General features: G+C 36.4%; 1 protein-coding gene across 4 annotated transcripts in view; it reads right to left on the bottom strand.

Annotated features, from left to right (window-relative positions):
* The window catches only part of GK5 (glycerol kinase 5), a 76695-nt gene that overhangs the window by 11737 nt on the left and 47055 nt on the right, over positions 1-17903 (bottom strand). For 3 of the 4 annotated variants that reach the window (XM_042998616.1, XM_042998615.1, XM_042998613.1), the window contains exons 10-12: positions 14449-14575; positions 12838-12942; positions 935-1029 (exon numbers count right to left, since the gene is read on the bottom strand). In XM_042998616.1, the coding sequence (XP_042854550.1) occupies positions 935-1029; positions 12838-12942; positions 14449-14575 (327 nt within the window). The remainder of the gene's footprint in view (positions 1-934; positions 1030-12837; positions 12943-14448; positions 14576-17903) is intronic. The other variant, XM_042998614.1, reaches the window with a different exon arrangement.

Raw genomic sequence — 17903 nt, 5'->3', positions numbered from 1 at the left:
ATAATAAACATTAAAAAAATTTAAAAAAATAATGTCCATTTAAATGTCTAGTTTGGAAATACTGTATTTTTAGAGATTTGAAACACTCTGATTTAATCCTTTTCCACCAGTTTCTACATTATATTATCCAAACTTTCAAATTTTGGACTTCAACTGATTGCCTGAATATAGCATGGACTAGAAGAGAAATTTTTGTTTTTTGAAAGGAAATAATATTTAAAGAATGATTAAAAGGATAGGATAAGCTTCCCAAAAAAAGGAATTTTGTTCATAATAATATACCTTAAAAGTTTTTTAAAAAGCCTTTGTAATAATATGCTAAAATCAAAGGCAATATCCATAGATCTTTCAAATAATTACAAAGTCAAATATTACAAAGTCATTTCTCTTACTGGGTTCACTTTCTGATTAGGCAAAGTAACCAATACTCCACCACAACCAAAAGAAAATTTGATTTTTAAAAAAGTTAATGAAATTTATAACTGCTCAATATACCCATACGTGTGTGTGTGTGTGTGTGTGTGTGTGTGTGTGTGTGTGAGAGAGAGAGAGAGAGAGAGAGAGAGATCTTAACATTATTTTTCTAATTCTCAACTTCTTCTAAGTAAAAAATGTCAATATACTGATACATTTTCCCCACTGGGAAATGGTTAATTTTGGTTATGACAAAATAATGCTAAGTCTTATGTAAAAGTTCTATACCAAACCTACCAACTTTTCATTTCCATAAGGATAGAGTTCTAAGTTGAATTTGCTCCGCTTTCTCATGGAATTAATGCTAGATCACAGCTTCTCAGCCCTGGAATGTACCTTCACTTTCATACTGCTCAGTGCCCAAACTTTCAAGTAAGGGAGTGGCAGATAAATAATTTTAAATGTAGGTATGAGGAGAGAAATGTCTGTTAATTGCCATTGACTAAGAAAAAAAAAATACCTGCAATCCACTAAAAGATGGAACAAAACAGACTCCTTCAGAATCTTCCAAACTTTTGGCCATTTTTTCAGTCTCAGCAACATCTGTGAAAAGGTCTGCAAAAACAAAAATAACAACAACAAAAATGCTAAAACGAAATGGAGGGGTTGGAGAGGAACAAATAGAATTATGTTATATGACTAGTATTTACCTGCATCCACATTTATTATGAATACAGTATGAAAGGTCGCTCACTTGAAAGCATCAACACCAAGGCCAATCTGCTCTAGTATTATCTGGGCTCTCACACTGCATAGTTTATGAGCCCATGGAAGGTCTTCTTAAATGGGCTCTGTATGCAGCAGGACTTACTTTTTCCTTTAAAGATATTTGGACTGTTTAAAAATCAATTCTCTGCTTTTTTGGCATTAAAATAAATTATTCTCCTGAAGATAACACCAATCCTAGCTTTCTGAGGAAAAAATCATCTACCTATAGTAACCAAGAGAAACAACTGAAAAACTACTCCACCTAATGGGTTCAATGAGGGGCCGGTAATAGGTAGATATATGAAAAGCCAATCTTTAAAAAACAAACAAAAAAAATCAAGATCTAATTAATTTAATATACTATTTTTACTGAAGTATATAACATACATGTAGAAAACTGCACAAATCCCAAGTATACAGCAAGATGAATTTTTAGTGTGAATACACCTAGGTAAACAACATCCAGATCAAGATACAAACTTCTTTTGTTTAACATAAAGCGTGTGAAATTCATTCATATTGTTAAAGGTGGTTGCACTTCATTCTTACCCTTGTATAATATTCCACTGTGTGACAATACACAATTTATTAAACTATTCTACAGCTGATATGCATTTGGTTAGTTTCTAGTTTTGGGCTAATATACATAGGCCACTTTGAGCACTCAGACATTCTTTTGGGTGAACATATGTGTATGTTTCTGTTTGTTATATACCAAGGGATGGTAATGCTAGTCCTAGGGTCTACAAATTTAGGACTAACTTTAGAAGATAGTGCCAAACCATTTTCCAAAGTGGTTATACCAAATTAAGGCTCCTGCCAACAGTATGAAACTTGCAGTTATGCCATATTTTTGCCAATAATTGATACTGTCTATGCTTTTCATTTTAGCTATTTTGGTGGATTGCATGATGGTTTGATTTTGTGTTTCTTTATTAATTAACAAAGTTGAAATCCTTTTCATTCATCAGTTGGATATCCTTGTTTGTGAACTGACTCCTGAATAAGCATGTAGGACAGATAGCACAGATCAGATGAAAAAGCTCAAGAATCAGTCATAGTAAATACTGAAGGCTTTGTACAGCCTCAAGAAAATTGTTTTAATTTTATTGCATGTTTTGTTATTCTTACAATGAAGAACTGAGTAAAGTTTAAGAAACACCTATGTTAAAACTCAGTAAGGCTAGTTCAATAATATCTATAAATTGTATTCAAAATGAATTATCAGATCCATAAATCATATTCATTTGGTCAACATGTTCATACAACACATCAAAATATCTCTAGTACTTCAAAAACTAATTATTAAAAAATAACATTGGTTTTTAAATGTATACTTTAAACAAATCATGTCTAAATGTCTAAATTTTTCAGTCAAAATTTGGAATAATGGCTGGATGGCTGGTTTGAGGAAAAGTTTTTTGGCGACAGGCAAAGAAACAGGAAAAAAAAGAAATACAGTTAATTTACATTCTTCATTGGCTGTTCCAATGAATATACTTGCTTGAAGAATTTCTCTAAGTAATCTTCCACTTAAACTCTTCTCAAATGAGCTTACAATGTAAAATCTTTGGGAGTAAGCAGATTTCACTCCGTCTCTCCCACTGAATACAACTAAGAATCCTGACGGAATGCATGGAAAAGCTATCTGAGGACTCAAAAGAATAAGGCCGGCAGGGAACTTGAAGTAATGCCACACCAGTGGTGAGTTTCCTGTTTTCACTTTCTCTGATATCAGGGACAGCCTAAAACCTAACACTTGGATCTATACACTGGGTGCACATATGAAGTGCTTCCATAGAAGTACCCCTTTCTGGTCTGAGGTGCAGGACTCAGGAGTCTCTATGGAACAGACAGTAAGTGACAGATAACATTACACACCTATTAGAATTGTAAAAATTAAAAAACAAACAGACAAAAATGACAATACCAAGCACTGGAGCAACACACACACACACACACACACACACACACACACACACACACACGCTGCTGGTGAGAACGCAAGATGGTATGGCCACTCTCAAAAACAGTTTGGCAGGTTTTTGTTTTTGTGTTTTACAAAGATAAACTCATACTTATTTGTGTGTATGTTTATATAACACATATAACATCATGTTTATACAAGCCAGCAATCCCATTCTTAGATATTTATCCTAGAAAGATTTTTAAAAAATTAAACAGATGTTCACATAAAAACCTGTAGATGAATACTTATAGTAGTTTTATTTATAATCACCCAAAACTGGAAACAACAGCCCACAGGTCCTCCAGTAGGATAATGGATGAACAAACTGTGGTATATCCATAACATAGATTATTGCTGAGTAATTAAATAAAATGAACTGTTGATACATACAAAACATGGATGAATTTCAAAGGCATTAGGTTAACCAAAAGAAAGCTTCTCAACTGGTTATAGGATTCCATTTATAAAATATTGTGGATTCTAATATCCAATTATATGATTCCATTTATATGAGAGCCATTTAGAGGATACTGTGCAAAAGGTCAAAAGCTTCACAATGCGTAAGACTTCTATTTCAGTTCCCAACTTCTGTAATTCATCCAACCAGATCATTCACTGATGTAAAAGATTCAATGAGGAAAGAGGCTATGGGGAAACAGTATCAAACATTTCTGGCTGAGGGGCACCTGGGTGGCTCAGTCGGTTAAGTGTCCAACTTTGGCTCAGGTCATGATCTCAGGCTCAGGTTTGTAAGTTGGAGTCCCACATTAGGCTCTCTGCTGTCAGCACAGAGCCTGCTTCTGATCCTCTGTCTCCCTCTCTTTCTGCCCCTCCCCTGCACTCTCTCTCTCAAAAATAAACAAACAGTAAAAAAAAGTTTAAAAAAAATTTCTGGTGGAAATGCAAAATGGCACAGTTCCTACAAAGAGGAATTTGGCAATGTCTAACAAAATTACAATGTATTTATCCTTTGATTTAGCAATCTCTGTTCTGGGAATTTATTGTAAAAACATACCTCCAACAAAAAGAAAATCCATATGTACAAGGTTATTCATTGCACCCTATTTGTATTTGCAAAGTATTGGAAATTACTTAAGTGCCCAAATACAGGATATTGGCTGGCTAAACTATGTACATACACATACTGTGCAGCTGTGAAAAGAATAAAGAAGATCTCTGTGAACTGATGAGAAGTAATTCTCAGAATATATTATTAAGTAAAAATGGCAAAGTACAAGAGAGCATATATAGTTTACCTTTTATGTAAGAAATTAGGGAAAATACAAAGCATGCATCCCAAATGATTTTGCAAAAAGAAATACAAAGGATAAACCAAAAACAAGATGTAGGGAGACAGATGAAGGGACAGGTGAGGGAGTCAACTTCTCTCAGCATATCTTTTTTCATGAGTTTGACTTTGGGAATCAAGTTAAAATTCCATATCAAAAATATATTGATAATGTGGGGCACCTGGGTGGCTCAGTTGGTTGAGCGTCCAACTTTGGCTCAAGTTATGATCTCATGGTTCCTGAATTCAAGCCCTGCGTTGGGCTCTGTGCTGACAGCTCGGAGCCTGGAGCCTGTTTTGGATCTTTGTGTCCTCCTATCTCTCAGTCCCTACCTCACTCATGCTCAATCTCTCTCTCAAAATAAATAAACAGTAAAAAATCTAAAAATATATATATTGATAATGTTTTTAAAAAGGATGCAGGGGGGAGGGAACTAAAACTGGTAACAGAAACAAACTCAACTCTATTTCAAATTAATAAAATCGCTGAAGGAAGAAGAGTAAGAACTAATCGAAGTAACTTTTGAATAGTGTTCTTTGACCATATACTCATATACCCTTAAAATAAAGGGAAAAAAACTTGCAAAGGATCTTGAGTAAATATTGTTTGTTGTAGTGGGACAGTCTAGTAATTCTGAAGATCTTTTGTGTATATTTCAAGGGAGAGTAAATGAATGTATATCAATGTTGTTGGGAGCCAGAATTCTCGATGTAGAAGAGATAAAAATATAGAACATAAAAAGACAAGCAAAGACCCTTAGGGGCTAGACTAGAATTGGAGGTGTGATATTTCAAAAATTGTTAACACACACACACACACACACACACACACACACACTTCTAGCCCTGTTGAAATCTGCTGCCAATCACTGCTGTTACATTCATTCATTCATTCATTCATTCATTCATTCATTCAAGTAGGCTTGACACCCAGCATGGAGCCCAACACAGGGCTTGAACTCACAACCCTGAGATCAAGAATCAGACACTTGTCGATACTACCCAAAGCAATCTACATATTCAATGCAATCCCTATCAAAATAACACCAGCATTCTTCACACAGCTAGAACACACAATCCTAAAATTTGTATGGAACCAGAAAAGGCCCCGAATAGCCAAAACAACCCTGAAAAAGAAGGGGCACATACACCCCAATGTTTATAGCAGCACTATCAACAATAGCCAAAGTATAGATAGAGCCCAAATGTCTACTGACTGATGAATGCACAAAGAAAATGTGGTATATATATATACATAATGGAATATTACTTGGCAATCAAAAAAAAGAAATCTCACCATTTGTAACAATGTGGATGGAACTAGAGTATATTATGCTAAGTGAAGTCAGTAAGAGAAAGACAAAACATCATGATTTCACTCATATGTGGAATTTAAGATACAAAACAGATAAACATAGGGGAAGGAAAGGAAAAATAAGATAAAAAGAGAGAGGCAGGCAAACCATAAGAGACTCTTAAATACACAGAACAAACTGAGGGTTGCTGGAGCTGGGTGGGGGGATGGGCTAAATGGGTGATGGGCATTAAGGAGGGGACTTGTTGGGATGAATACTGGAGTTATATGTAAATGATCGATCACTAAATTCTATTCCTGAAATCATTATTACACTATATGTTAACTAACTTGGATTTAAGTTGAAAAATAATAATAATAAAATTATAAAAAATAGAAAAAAAAAGAATTACTTAACTGACTGAGCCACCCAGGCGCCCCTTTATTTATTTATTTTTAAATTTTATTCTTATTATTTTAAGTAGGCTCCATGCTCAACGTGGGGCTTGAATTCATGACCCTGAAATCAAGAGTCACTCATTCTACCAACTGAGCCAGCCAGGCACACTGCCAATCATTATTTTTCAATACCATTTTCCACTCATAGGAATTAGGGCTTATTGGGAAAGTGGCTAATTCCACTTAGGGAGTAGGAGAAACCTAAGATGAGCTTAAAACATCTTGTGCCAGAAACTAATAAAGTGTTAAAAAAAAAAAAAAAGATATGGACATTTAAAGACATAGAGGATAATTTGAGAAGATTTTCACTGGTTAAATCCAGGACAAACTGAACATGAAAATAAAAAGAACTATAAGATTTGTAACCTGTTGAATAAGAAACCATGAGTTTATAGTGATAATAAGTAAATAAAAGGGGTGAAGTGGAAGCTCTTCACTGCACAATAGAAGGCTAACTACTAAACACGGAAGGGATAATAGAGTTAGCAAACACCATTTTGCAACCATTGGAATAAAAACTGATCCAGGCAAGAATTATCAATGAATGCTAAATTTAGAGGATGGGGGAAATTTGATGAGAAATGGGGTATCTAGCTAGTTTCAAAGTATCTCCCCACATATTATTTATTACAAAAGTAAAAACAGTAATTATACAATGGAGAAATTGGGAAACATCTTATGCATGTGAACAAAATTTTTTTAAGTTTATTTATTTATTGAGAGAGAGAGAGAGAGAGAGAGAGAGAGAGAGAGAGAGAGAGAAAGAGAAATGAATGAGCGGGGAGGGGCAGAGAGAGAGGAAGAGACAGAATCCTGAACAGGCTCTGTGCTAATAGCACAGAGCCTAACGCAGGGCTCAAACTCATAAACCACAAGATCATGACCTGAGCCAAAATCAAGAGTCAGACACTTAACCGAGTGAGCCGCCCAGGTGCCCCACATAAACAAAATTTAATAGAACCAAAACAAGACTAAAGGACATCCTGCATCTCCAGGTATATATTCTAAGAAGGATACAGTTATCATTTATGTATGATATCAGCCAAAACTACATAAGATGGATCTAGTCACAAGAACCCAAATTAAAGGATATTGTAGAAAATAACTGGCCTATATTTTTAAAAAATGTCAATGGCATGAAAAACAAACAAAGCTGAGGAAACAGTTCCAGATTAAAAGAAATTAAGCAATTTTGGATTCGATCTTGTAATGGGAAAAAAATGCCATGAAAGACATTGTTGGGACATTTGACAAAACTGGAATAGGGATTATAAATTTCATAAGGGGTGCCTGGGTGGCTCGGTTGGTTGAGCGTCTGACTCTTGATTTCAGCTCAGGTCATGATCCTATAGTCGTGGGATCCAACCCGGCTCAGCATGAAGCCTGCATAAGATTCTTCTCTCTCTCTCCTCCTCTGCCCCTCTCCCCTGCTTGTTCCTCTATAAAATAAAAAAAATTAAATTAAAAAAAATTTTTTAAGTATTACAGTATAGCCAATGTTAATTTTTCTCAAGTTTATAACCATACTTTAGATAAGTAAGAGAATATTCTTGTTCTTAGGAAATGCACCATGAAGTACTACAGGGAAAGGAGCATGATGCATGCAGTAGATTCTTAAAGAGCTCAGGAAATTATAAAGATATTTATCTAAGGGCACCTGGGTGGCTCAGTTGGTTAAGTATCTGACTTCAGCTCAGATCATGATCTTGCGGTCTGTGAGTTCAAGCCCCGCATCAGGCTCTGTGCTGACAGCTAAGAGACTGGAGCCTCCTTCAAACTCTGTGTCTCCTTCTCTCTCTGCCTCCACCCCTCCACTCTCTGTCTCTCTCTCTCAAAAATAAATAAACATTAAAACAATTTTTTTAAAAAGATATTTATCTATCCCACAGCATATGGGATAGATGGATGGATGGTAGGTAGACCGATAAAGCAATCATGGTAAAACATTAAAAACCAGCAAATCTGGGGGGTGCCTGGTTGGTGGAAAGTGTAACTCTTAATCTCAGGGTTGTACATTCATTCAAGCCTCGTGTTGGGTGTAGAGATTACTTTAAAAAATAAAATAAAATAAAAAGCAAATATGGGGCAAAGGGTATACAAAAGTTTTTCTGCTATTTTTACAACTTTAAGTTTGAAATTATTTCAAAATGAACAGTTAAAAGAGTTCTCATTTTTATCTCTCTCTCACTATATGCCTCACTGTATATATTCCCAGTGAAACATATATAAGGTACCAAGTCTTGGATATTTTAAAAAGAGATTTAGTTTATTAATTTTTACTATTTATCATTTCTCAGTTTTATAATTTGTATATCCTTATACTATTTGGCTGGGAAGTTTATTATGCTTCTCTCCTTTTTCTTATTAATAAGGATTCATCATTTTCATCTAAGTACTGTTCTTACAGAATTATAGTTATTTTCTATATTTTTTGGACACTATCAAATTATGTTTCAAATATTTTCCTTGGCCCTATGCTACTCAAGAAAAGACATTTCAAATTTCCATGTGGCTAAGTACCATTTATATATTGTTTTTGCTATTCATTTCTAACCATATTACATAATAGGATGAGATGTTCCACTCTATTGCTTTTCAAAGTATGGAACTGAGAAAAGGATTTGTGTGTGTGTGTGTGTGTGTGTGTGTGTGTGTGTGTGTGTGCATGTGTGTGCGCACCCACGCATATGTGTTTAGAAAGAGATTTCCTTGAACTTGAAATGAAAATATAAATGAACAGAAAGAAAAAATGAAGAACAGAAAAAATGCACACTTTGTGGTCTATTCTTGACCAGCACTTTACCCCAGAAGTTATACACCATGGAATTAAACTCATTTATGGGAAGAAGGGAAAAACAAATAAACAAACAAAAACAGGATACATTTTGAAACTTTTAACAGAAAAGTTTCTATAGAACAACACATAAAATATTTAAGTCTAGTTTAATTAGAGGCTCTTTTTAGTGTTAATTTCAATCTCTTAAAGAGATTTTTGTACATTATGTTCCTAATGTACAAAAATAAAGATTTTATATTACAGTAAGATGTCTTTTATCAGTTTGGTATAAGACCAATTCAAATAATAAAGAACAAAATCTGGCCTGCTACTGGGGAATAAAAAACGTTATTTTTTGAAAAACACCTTATTTATTATATACTTTGCTTTGCCCATGTTGAGATCTTTGCTCTATTTTCTTTTGGCTAGAGTACCTCCTTGGGTAATTTCCTCAGAAAGTATATGCTGCATGACCAGAAAATGTCCTTTTTGTACTTAATATGAATGCTATCTTAGCCTGGCACCAGATTATTGACTCCTTGATCTTTTTCCTAATATGTACATGTTCCACTTTCTAAATTTTACAACTACTTCCATGCCAGTCTAGTTTTTTTCTTTAGAAATAAACGGCTCTTCCTATCTTGAAGCTTTTCTTTATTCTTGGGAATCAGATAATTCATACACATAGGACTGTCTTAGTTTATCTTTTTTTTTTCAACTTGGTAAGCTATTTCCGTCTGTGTAGTAAGGTCTTTCTTCTGCTCATGGAAATTTATTTCCAATTTGTTGCTTCAATTTTTACATTTTTATAACTCCATTTCCATAATTACATTTTCATATGCCACAAAAGACTAGTATTCACATATTTTTTTCTCTTATCTTTCCTCTGTATCTCTTACCTCTTAGTTTTATCTTCTATTTGTTTCCTCTTCTTTGTTTTTAAATTTTCCCTGATTCCTATTTGCATTTTCAGCACTATTTTTTGTTTTGTTAGTATTTCTTTTTACATTTTACATATCTTGGTTTTGTTCCTCAAAACTCTTTATGTTTTCCAGACATTTCTTTGTAATATTTTCTTTCATCCCTTTAAGTTTGACTTTTGTTGGTGTTATTTTAATCTTCTGTTTCTCCCATCCTCTCTGCCTGCATAGGAGCTACCTGTTGAGCTTGGTCACTCCCATTCAGGGCGCTATATGCTCCTACACTGTGCTCTCTTTCAGGTCAGGCTTATGGGGTTATCAGGCAATGAGAGGTAGGGGAGTGAACCTTGGCTCTCTGGTTTCTGGAGATATGAGAAAGTATTGGGCCTCCCCACTCAGATTGGAAGAGGGGCAGTGCAGACCAAACAGTACTGATGTCATTTGGTAGGCTCACCCAGGGATTCGCCAGGCCACCTTTCTTCTCCACATGATAAGGGGATTTTCTCCTGGCTCAGCAGGCTGGATCCATAGAAAACATCTAGAGTGTCTAGCAGCGTCTAGTATTTTCACCAATAACACTCAGGTAGTGCCCTCTACAGACCCTGGGCCTGCATTGTCTACTTGAGAACTCAAGGCTTCAGTTCTTGCTGGGTTTCACTTCAGCTTCAGCAGGAAGCCACACTTCTCTTCCCCAGGAGGAGAGAGAGACAGGATCATGAACTAAGATCCTATTCACCACCAGTAACATGTATCTGTTCACTCCCTAAAATTAGTTCACATGTGAGAAAATGCTTATCTCATTCTCTCTAATGAAGGATATGTTATCTCTCTTGGGAAGATAACCAGAGAGGAATTGGTTTCCTTATTTCTAGTAAATAAGAGTCCTCGGTAATTTTAAATGAGCATGGGGAAGTCTTAGGGGATCGCCCGGAGCAAGCAGATGTGACGTGTAGCAATTAAAAGTGATACTGCTAGGGAAAAAATGTCCCCTGACCTGTGTTACTGGGGCACAGCAGAGAAACATGGCTATGTAATACACAGGCTGTTCATCAATCACAATAGCTAAAAAGTGGAAACAACCTAAATGTCCATCATCTGATGAATGAATAAATAAATTCTGGTACTTCCATATAATGGAATATTCAGCAATAAAAAGAAATAAGTACTGATATATGCCATGACATGGGTGAACTTTGCAATGTTATGATGAGTAAAAGATGGCAGTTACAAGATGCCACATATTGTTTGATTCTATCCACACGAAATGTCCAGAATAGGCAAATCCATAGAGACAGAAAGTAGATCCATGGTAGCTGAGGGGAGGTGGATAGAACAGGAAGTCAATGCCAGTGCATACGGAGGTTTCTTTTAGGGGGAATAAAAATGTTCTAAAATTAGATGGTGGTGATGGTTGCACCGTCCTGAGACATACTAAAGAACACTGAATTTTACACCTCAAATAGGTGAATTATTTGGTTTGTGGATTATATCTCAATAGAACTGTAAAATAAAAGCAAAAAATATTTACATAGACTGTTCTGCAACTGCTTCATCCCCTCCTTAATGTGCCATAGGCAGCATTCTGCATCAATAAGATATACAACTACACCGTTACATGTGACTGTACAATGTCCCACTGTATGGATATACTGTAATGCTTTATTATTAGACAGGAACTTATTTCCAACTGCTGCACTAAACACCTATGCATGTACACGTCTTTGCATATCTGTCCCATTGTTTTCTTAGGAAACAAAGAATAGAATGAGGCCAAAGGGTCTGCACTCTATAAATTGACACATATTGCTTGCTTGTCCTCCAGAAAGGCCATACCAGTTAATATTCATCACAAAGGAGGGGTGCCTGGGTGGCTCAGTTGGTTGGGCCTCCAACTTTGGCTCAGGTCATGATCTTGTGGTTCATGGGTTCAGGCCCTGCATCAGGCTCTGTGCTGACAGCTCAGGGCCTGGAGCCTGCTTCAGATTCTCTGTCTCCATCTGTCTTTCTGCCCCTTCCCAGCTTGCACTCTCTCTCTCAAAAAAAAAAAAAATAAACATTAAAAAAACATTCATCACAAAGGAAAACAAGAAGAGTTTTTTTCTCTATATTCCCACCAATACTGACCATCATCAAACTACTTAGTAATCTCTGCCAATTACAGGTGACATCAGTTTTTAGATGTGTATTTCTTTGATTATTGAATTGAATTGCATTTTGTTTTGTTTTGTTTTGTTTTGTTTTGTTTTTTAGTAATCTCTACACCCTGTGTGGGGCTTGAACTCAAGACCCTGAGATCAACAGTCACAAGCTCTTCTGACAGAGCAGCCATGTGACTCTGAATAGCATTTTTTAATAGTTATTTGATTTGTGATATCTGTACTTCTGTCCTTTGTCCATTTTTGTCATTTTTTTTTAAGTTTATTTATTTACTTTGAGAGAGAGAGGGAGAGAGAGACAGAGAGAGACAGAGAGACAGAGCGTGCAAGCTTGGGGAGGAGCAGAGAGAGAGAATCCAAAGCAGGGTCCACACTGCCTGACACAGAGCTCCATCTCATGACCACGAGATCATGACTTGGGCCCTAATTAGGAGCCAGACACTTAACTGACTGAGCCAGCCAGGTACCCCCACTTTTTTTCGTCATCTTTATTAATTTTTCTGACGTATGCTACAAATTGTTCTTACCAAGTTGTTTTTTAACTTTGCTTATGGCATCCTTCTCCTTACACATTCTAATAATTTATATAAATTTATTATTCTTTTTCTTTATGGTATCTGGCCTTAATGCCTAGCCTTTTACTATCCCAGTATAATAAAATAATGCCCTATATTTTCTAGTTCCTTTTATGTCTCATTTGAACAATCCATTCATTCCCTACTGATCTGTAGTCCTATGGCATTCTTGAATTCTTTAAGTGCGGCCTATGAAATCTGTTTATAAGATGACTTACCTAATTGTTGAGCCCATTTTATGACTGTACCAGTGTCTCCTGCATTGCTTTCAGCTAAGCATACAACTTCTTGCCCAATCTTCCACCCAATTAGTGGATAAAAGCCTTAGAAACAAAGAAACAGTATAAGTCAAATATAAATAGATAATTCATCCAGAGATGACTACAGTAGAACAATTTGATTTTCTTAAAAAATAGCAAAGTGGCAGGGTGCCTGGGTGGCTCAGTTGGTTAAGTATCCGACTTCGGCTCAGGTCATGATCTCGCGGTCCGTGAGTTCGAGCCCTGCATCGGGCTCTGTGCTGACAGCTCAGAGCCTGAGGCCTGTTTCAGATTCTGTGTCTCCCTCTCTCTCTGACCGTCCCCCGTTCATGCTCTGTCTCTCCCTGTCTCAAAAATAAATAAACATTTAAAAAAATTTTAAAAAATAGCAAAGTGGCTCTGAAGTCAGTGGTCTCACAAATTTCTAACCTCTTAGCCTTAGTTTCCTCAATTGTAAAATGGTCTACCTCAGAGAGCTACTGTGAGAATAAACTGAGTTAATGCATAAAAAGAACTTAGTGCAGTGCCTGATATGTAAAATGAACATTAAACATTAGCTTTTATTATCCATAGGCATGTCTATGTCTCTAGAAACAGAGGAATAGAACCAACTACACTATCTCATTTATTTGTGGAGGTTCCTAAGTAGAAACAACCTGTTGCAATCAATGATCAGATTTTCTAGCTTCCATTTCCCTAGTTACGGGAAAAGGAAGAGCTTGAGGGGGGATGGAAGGTAAGAAAAAAAAAAAAAAAATATATATATATATATATATATATATTTTTTTTTTTTTTTTAAGAGAAACCAAGCTTCTTTATTTTTTTTTAATGTTTACTTTTGAGAGAGAGAGAGAGAGAGGAGAGAGAGAGAAAGCGTGAGCACGAGTCGGGGAGGGGCAGAGAGAGAGGGAGTCACAGAATCTGAAGCAGGCTCTAGGCTCTGAGCTGTCAGCACAGAACCCAACGCGAGGCTCTAACTCACAGACCGTGAGATCATGACCTGGGCCAAAGCTGGAAGCTTAACCGACTGAGCCACCCAGGCACCCTAAGAAAAACATTTTAAAATCTACCTCTTAGTAACCACAGTAGGAGACCATAGCCCAGATTAAGAGCTCACAGGCCTCTTAGGGTGTTCTTCCACAATCTAAATTTCTTGGTTTATACATCCTAGGATGTCTTCCATCAGGGAGATCAACTTCTTGGCAAATGCCATTACATATGCATGGAACACTAGTTGAGAATTACCACAAAAAAAAATTTTTTTTTTTCACAAAAAGAATTGCTAACACATAAAAAGAAAATTTAGAGGCCTAGAAAGATGTTTTAAACACATATAACAAATTAGGCAAATATTTGGAAAACTGACCAAAATACCCTAATCCTGAGTTTTTCTATAATAACATCTTTCTCATTTTTTATGCTTTTAAGAAGGGAAATAGAAATTAACTAAGAATAATAACAAAAAATATATTACAGAGTGTCCTTAATATAAACTGGGAAAACAGTATCAGAAAAGTTAAATATGAAAATAAGTGATATTTGTCAATAAAAAAGATAAATTCTAACTACCTCCAACAGTATGTTGCACGCTATTTCCAGTATTAATATCCAAAAATGTCCCAGTTCCCATGGTAAGTTTCACGTCTCCAGTCTGGAAGCAGCATTCTCCAAACATGGCTGATTGCTGATCGGCGACCTACCAAAAATGTTCAAATGTAAGATGGCTGGTCCTTAGCAGTGGCCTATTTCACTGTATCCCACTGTCTCCTATACTATATTCTCATACTTCAAAATTTTGTTTTCTTTTTTCCTTTTCTTAAAAAAAAAAATCCCTGGAAAGAACAAAGAGCAACAATAAGATAGAAGTCTCTCTAGGGAATGTGCCTCGGGAATTTTTAGTGGGCAATCTACTTTATGATTTTTAAGTGTCACAGGAATAATCTTAGAAATAAAGGTCAGAATAAAAATTGCGCAGAAAAAACAATGAAGATTTTTTAACTTAAAAGCAGTTTCATTCATTAGTCAAATAACTGACCTCACAAATTTCTCTTTTAATGAGTGAGATAGGTGTATGCTTAATCTAAATACATGTAGGTCGAAACCACACATTCCCAACCATACATTTTTGTTAGAAGAAAAAATATAACATCTTGTGAAAATAATTAAATGTACATATACATTGTTAAGTAGCAAAAATTCAATGGGGTAAATTTTAAAGATCTAATTGGCTTTATTAATTGATGCATGAATTGGGCAGCACCCTATCTAGCAGAGGTGAGCTCCAAAGGGCTAACGAAAAGGATAGTTTTTAGAAGCAGAGAAAGAACGGAGAAAAAAGGAAACTATTGGCAAAGAATTCATTGTTTTAGGCAAGGTCACCTTCCTAAGGGGAACAGAGGAGTCTATCGTTAAACTTCCTAGTGCTGACCAGGAAATTCCCATGTTGACTGGTTAAGGGTTATATTTCTGGGGGGTTGAAACTACAGATAGATTAGCTGTTAAGTCTTGGTTAACTGGCTTGGGACCACCATTTGACGCCTGTGGTTTTCTTTTTAACAGTTTCCTCCCCTTTGATCAGACTCTCAGCTTAACTGAGAGATGTGATCAAAATTTAAAGCATTAGCGCCATTCTCTGCCATCAGCTCCAAAGCTGATCAGTTGTTACTGGTCCTTTGTGTGGCACTCACAGGTCATGATGGTTTTTTTGCTTGATCTCTGTGACATTCACAGGTTACAACTTCAGGTTCACAATTTCTAAGTCAATTGTCCTTTTCATTCCTTTTCTGACATTCCAGTCTTGGGGAAATCATTTGCTTGGTGGTTAGCAGTTAACATGCATTTAAAGCTTTTGAGAGAATACAATATACCAGGGGGATTATTATGATAACTACAAGCAGGATAATTCCCAGTGTTTCGAGAGCACTTCAGAGCCATAGTCCCCAAGACTCAAAACAATTAAAATCAAAGAAAGACCCTGCTGAAGAAGTTATTCTTTTAAACCAAGCAGCTTGCTCAGTGATCTTATGTAATTAAATTTCAATTTCCCCAGAAGGGTTAATCCAGATATAGCAGGTGGTGTTGGCCACAGCAGAGGTACCTCCTTGTTCAGCTAAAAGATATTCAGGGGCTATCCTACTATTAAGAACAACTTTGGCCAAAGAGTCTAAGGATCTTTGTTGGACAGCAGTTGCTTTAGCAGCAGATTTTGCAATAATTTCAAGAATTGAGAAGTTCCTGATCATAGGTTTATTTACACTTATCCCTAATAAGGGACGTAGGGACCTACCAAGAGGAATGAATCCTGCATCATAAAAGCCTCCCAGCAGATCCTTTCTAGCTCAACAATGAAACTTCTGGGGAGTTGTCCAAAGAAATGTCTTATTTTGCTTGCGAAAAGTTAGGGGGTCAGTTAGACTTTCTCATGGCCTGAAATAAAAGGTTGTTCTAAATTCCAAAGGTTTACCCCCTTAACAATGGCCTGGGGAGAAACAGATGAGGGCATTTTCTTTCCAGGTCAATGTTACAGTAAAAGAAAGGAGAAGGAGAAAGGGTTTCATGTATAAAGTTTAAAGTCTTGATCCATAGTCTTGGGCAGAAGCAGGATGCCTTGATGTAAGCAATTTCTCTTCCTCATCAATTCGATTTGGAGGTTTCCAGTGTCTGTACAGGGCCTGGTTGCAGGTGGAGCCTTCACAAGCTGAGAGATATGTACTCAAGGCTCCATCCCTTCTGGTTTTGCAGCAGTATCAGTGATCAGGAGCCCTTGGTAAGATTCCTCTTCAAATGGGGCCTGAGAGCTACCTTCCTGTGATAATGTTTCCAGAATACCTAAATCTCCAGGCTCTACATTGTGACCAACAGGATCATTTGAATTGGAATCTGAGAAGGTTTCTTTAACTTGTTGATGATAGGCTTGAGCATAAGATATTAGAGGTTTACAGTAGTTGGTCTTAATAGCATGAGACAACAAAGGATCAGCAGACGCTTGTATACTGACAGAATTTCAATAAGTTTTGCAAGGTTTTCGTTAAGGCTCATAGGATGTGCCCTGTGAAATGGGTGCCTCGATTGCTGCAGATTGTGGAAGGTATGCCCCAAATGGGAAAACGTTTTCTAACAGTTTCTTTGCTACTGTGAGGGCATCACAGCTTTGCAGCAGGGAAAGGCTTCAACCCGTCCATAAAACATACAAACAATAACAAGAATATATTGATAACCCATTGTAAATGGCAGTTGAATGAAGTCCAGTTGCAGGTGTTAAAAGGGGCCAGAGCGGGGAGGTCTGAGGCTCTGGGAACAAAATCAGTTTTTCCAGGAGGACCTGACAAATCAGAAATTCCTGGTAAATTGTTTTTGCAATATTATAGAAGTCTCCCTCCCAATGTCTATTCATAATTTGGGTCATCTTAAATGCCCTATGGTGCATGAAGGAATACACAAATTGAAAAATAGTGTTTGCCAGGGAGCTGGGAAGAACTAAGCAGCCATCTTGGTTTTCTGATAGCCCCAACTACTCATTTAATTGGCAATGTTTACCCATCTTAATATCTCTGACTCAGCACCAGGCTGTTGCCATGTTATAGGACATTAGCATGGCAAAAATCTGGCAATGAGAGGACTTTTTTTTTTCAGAAGCAGAATGGACTTTATGCACATGCACCAAAATCTTACAACATAAAGAAGGCTTAGTATTACTTCTTTTTTAAAAATTTATTTACTTAAATTCAAGTTAGTTAATATCCAGTGTAATAATGATTTCAGGAGTAGAATTTAGTGATTCATCACTTACATATAACATCCAGTGCTCTACCCAACAAGCGCCCTCCTCAATGCCCATCACCCATTTAGCCCATCCCCCACCCCACACCTCTCTAGCAACCCTGTTTGTTCTCTGTATTTAAAAATCTCTTAAGGTTTGCCTCTCTGTTTTTATCTTATTTTTCCCTCCCTCACCTATGTTTATCCATTTTGTTTCTTAAATTCCACATAGGAGTGAAATCATATATTTGTCTTTCTCTGACTGA

The sequence above is a fragment of the Panthera tigris genome, chromosome C2 (assembly GCF_018350195.1).
Source record: "Panthera tigris isolate Pti1 chromosome C2, P.tigris_Pti1_mat1.1, whole genome shotgun sequence".
Classification (NCBI taxonomy): Eukaryota; Metazoa; Chordata; class Mammalia; order Carnivora; family Felidae; genus Panthera; species Panthera tigris.
This window is presented reverse-complemented; position numbering and strand designations above follow the sequence as displayed.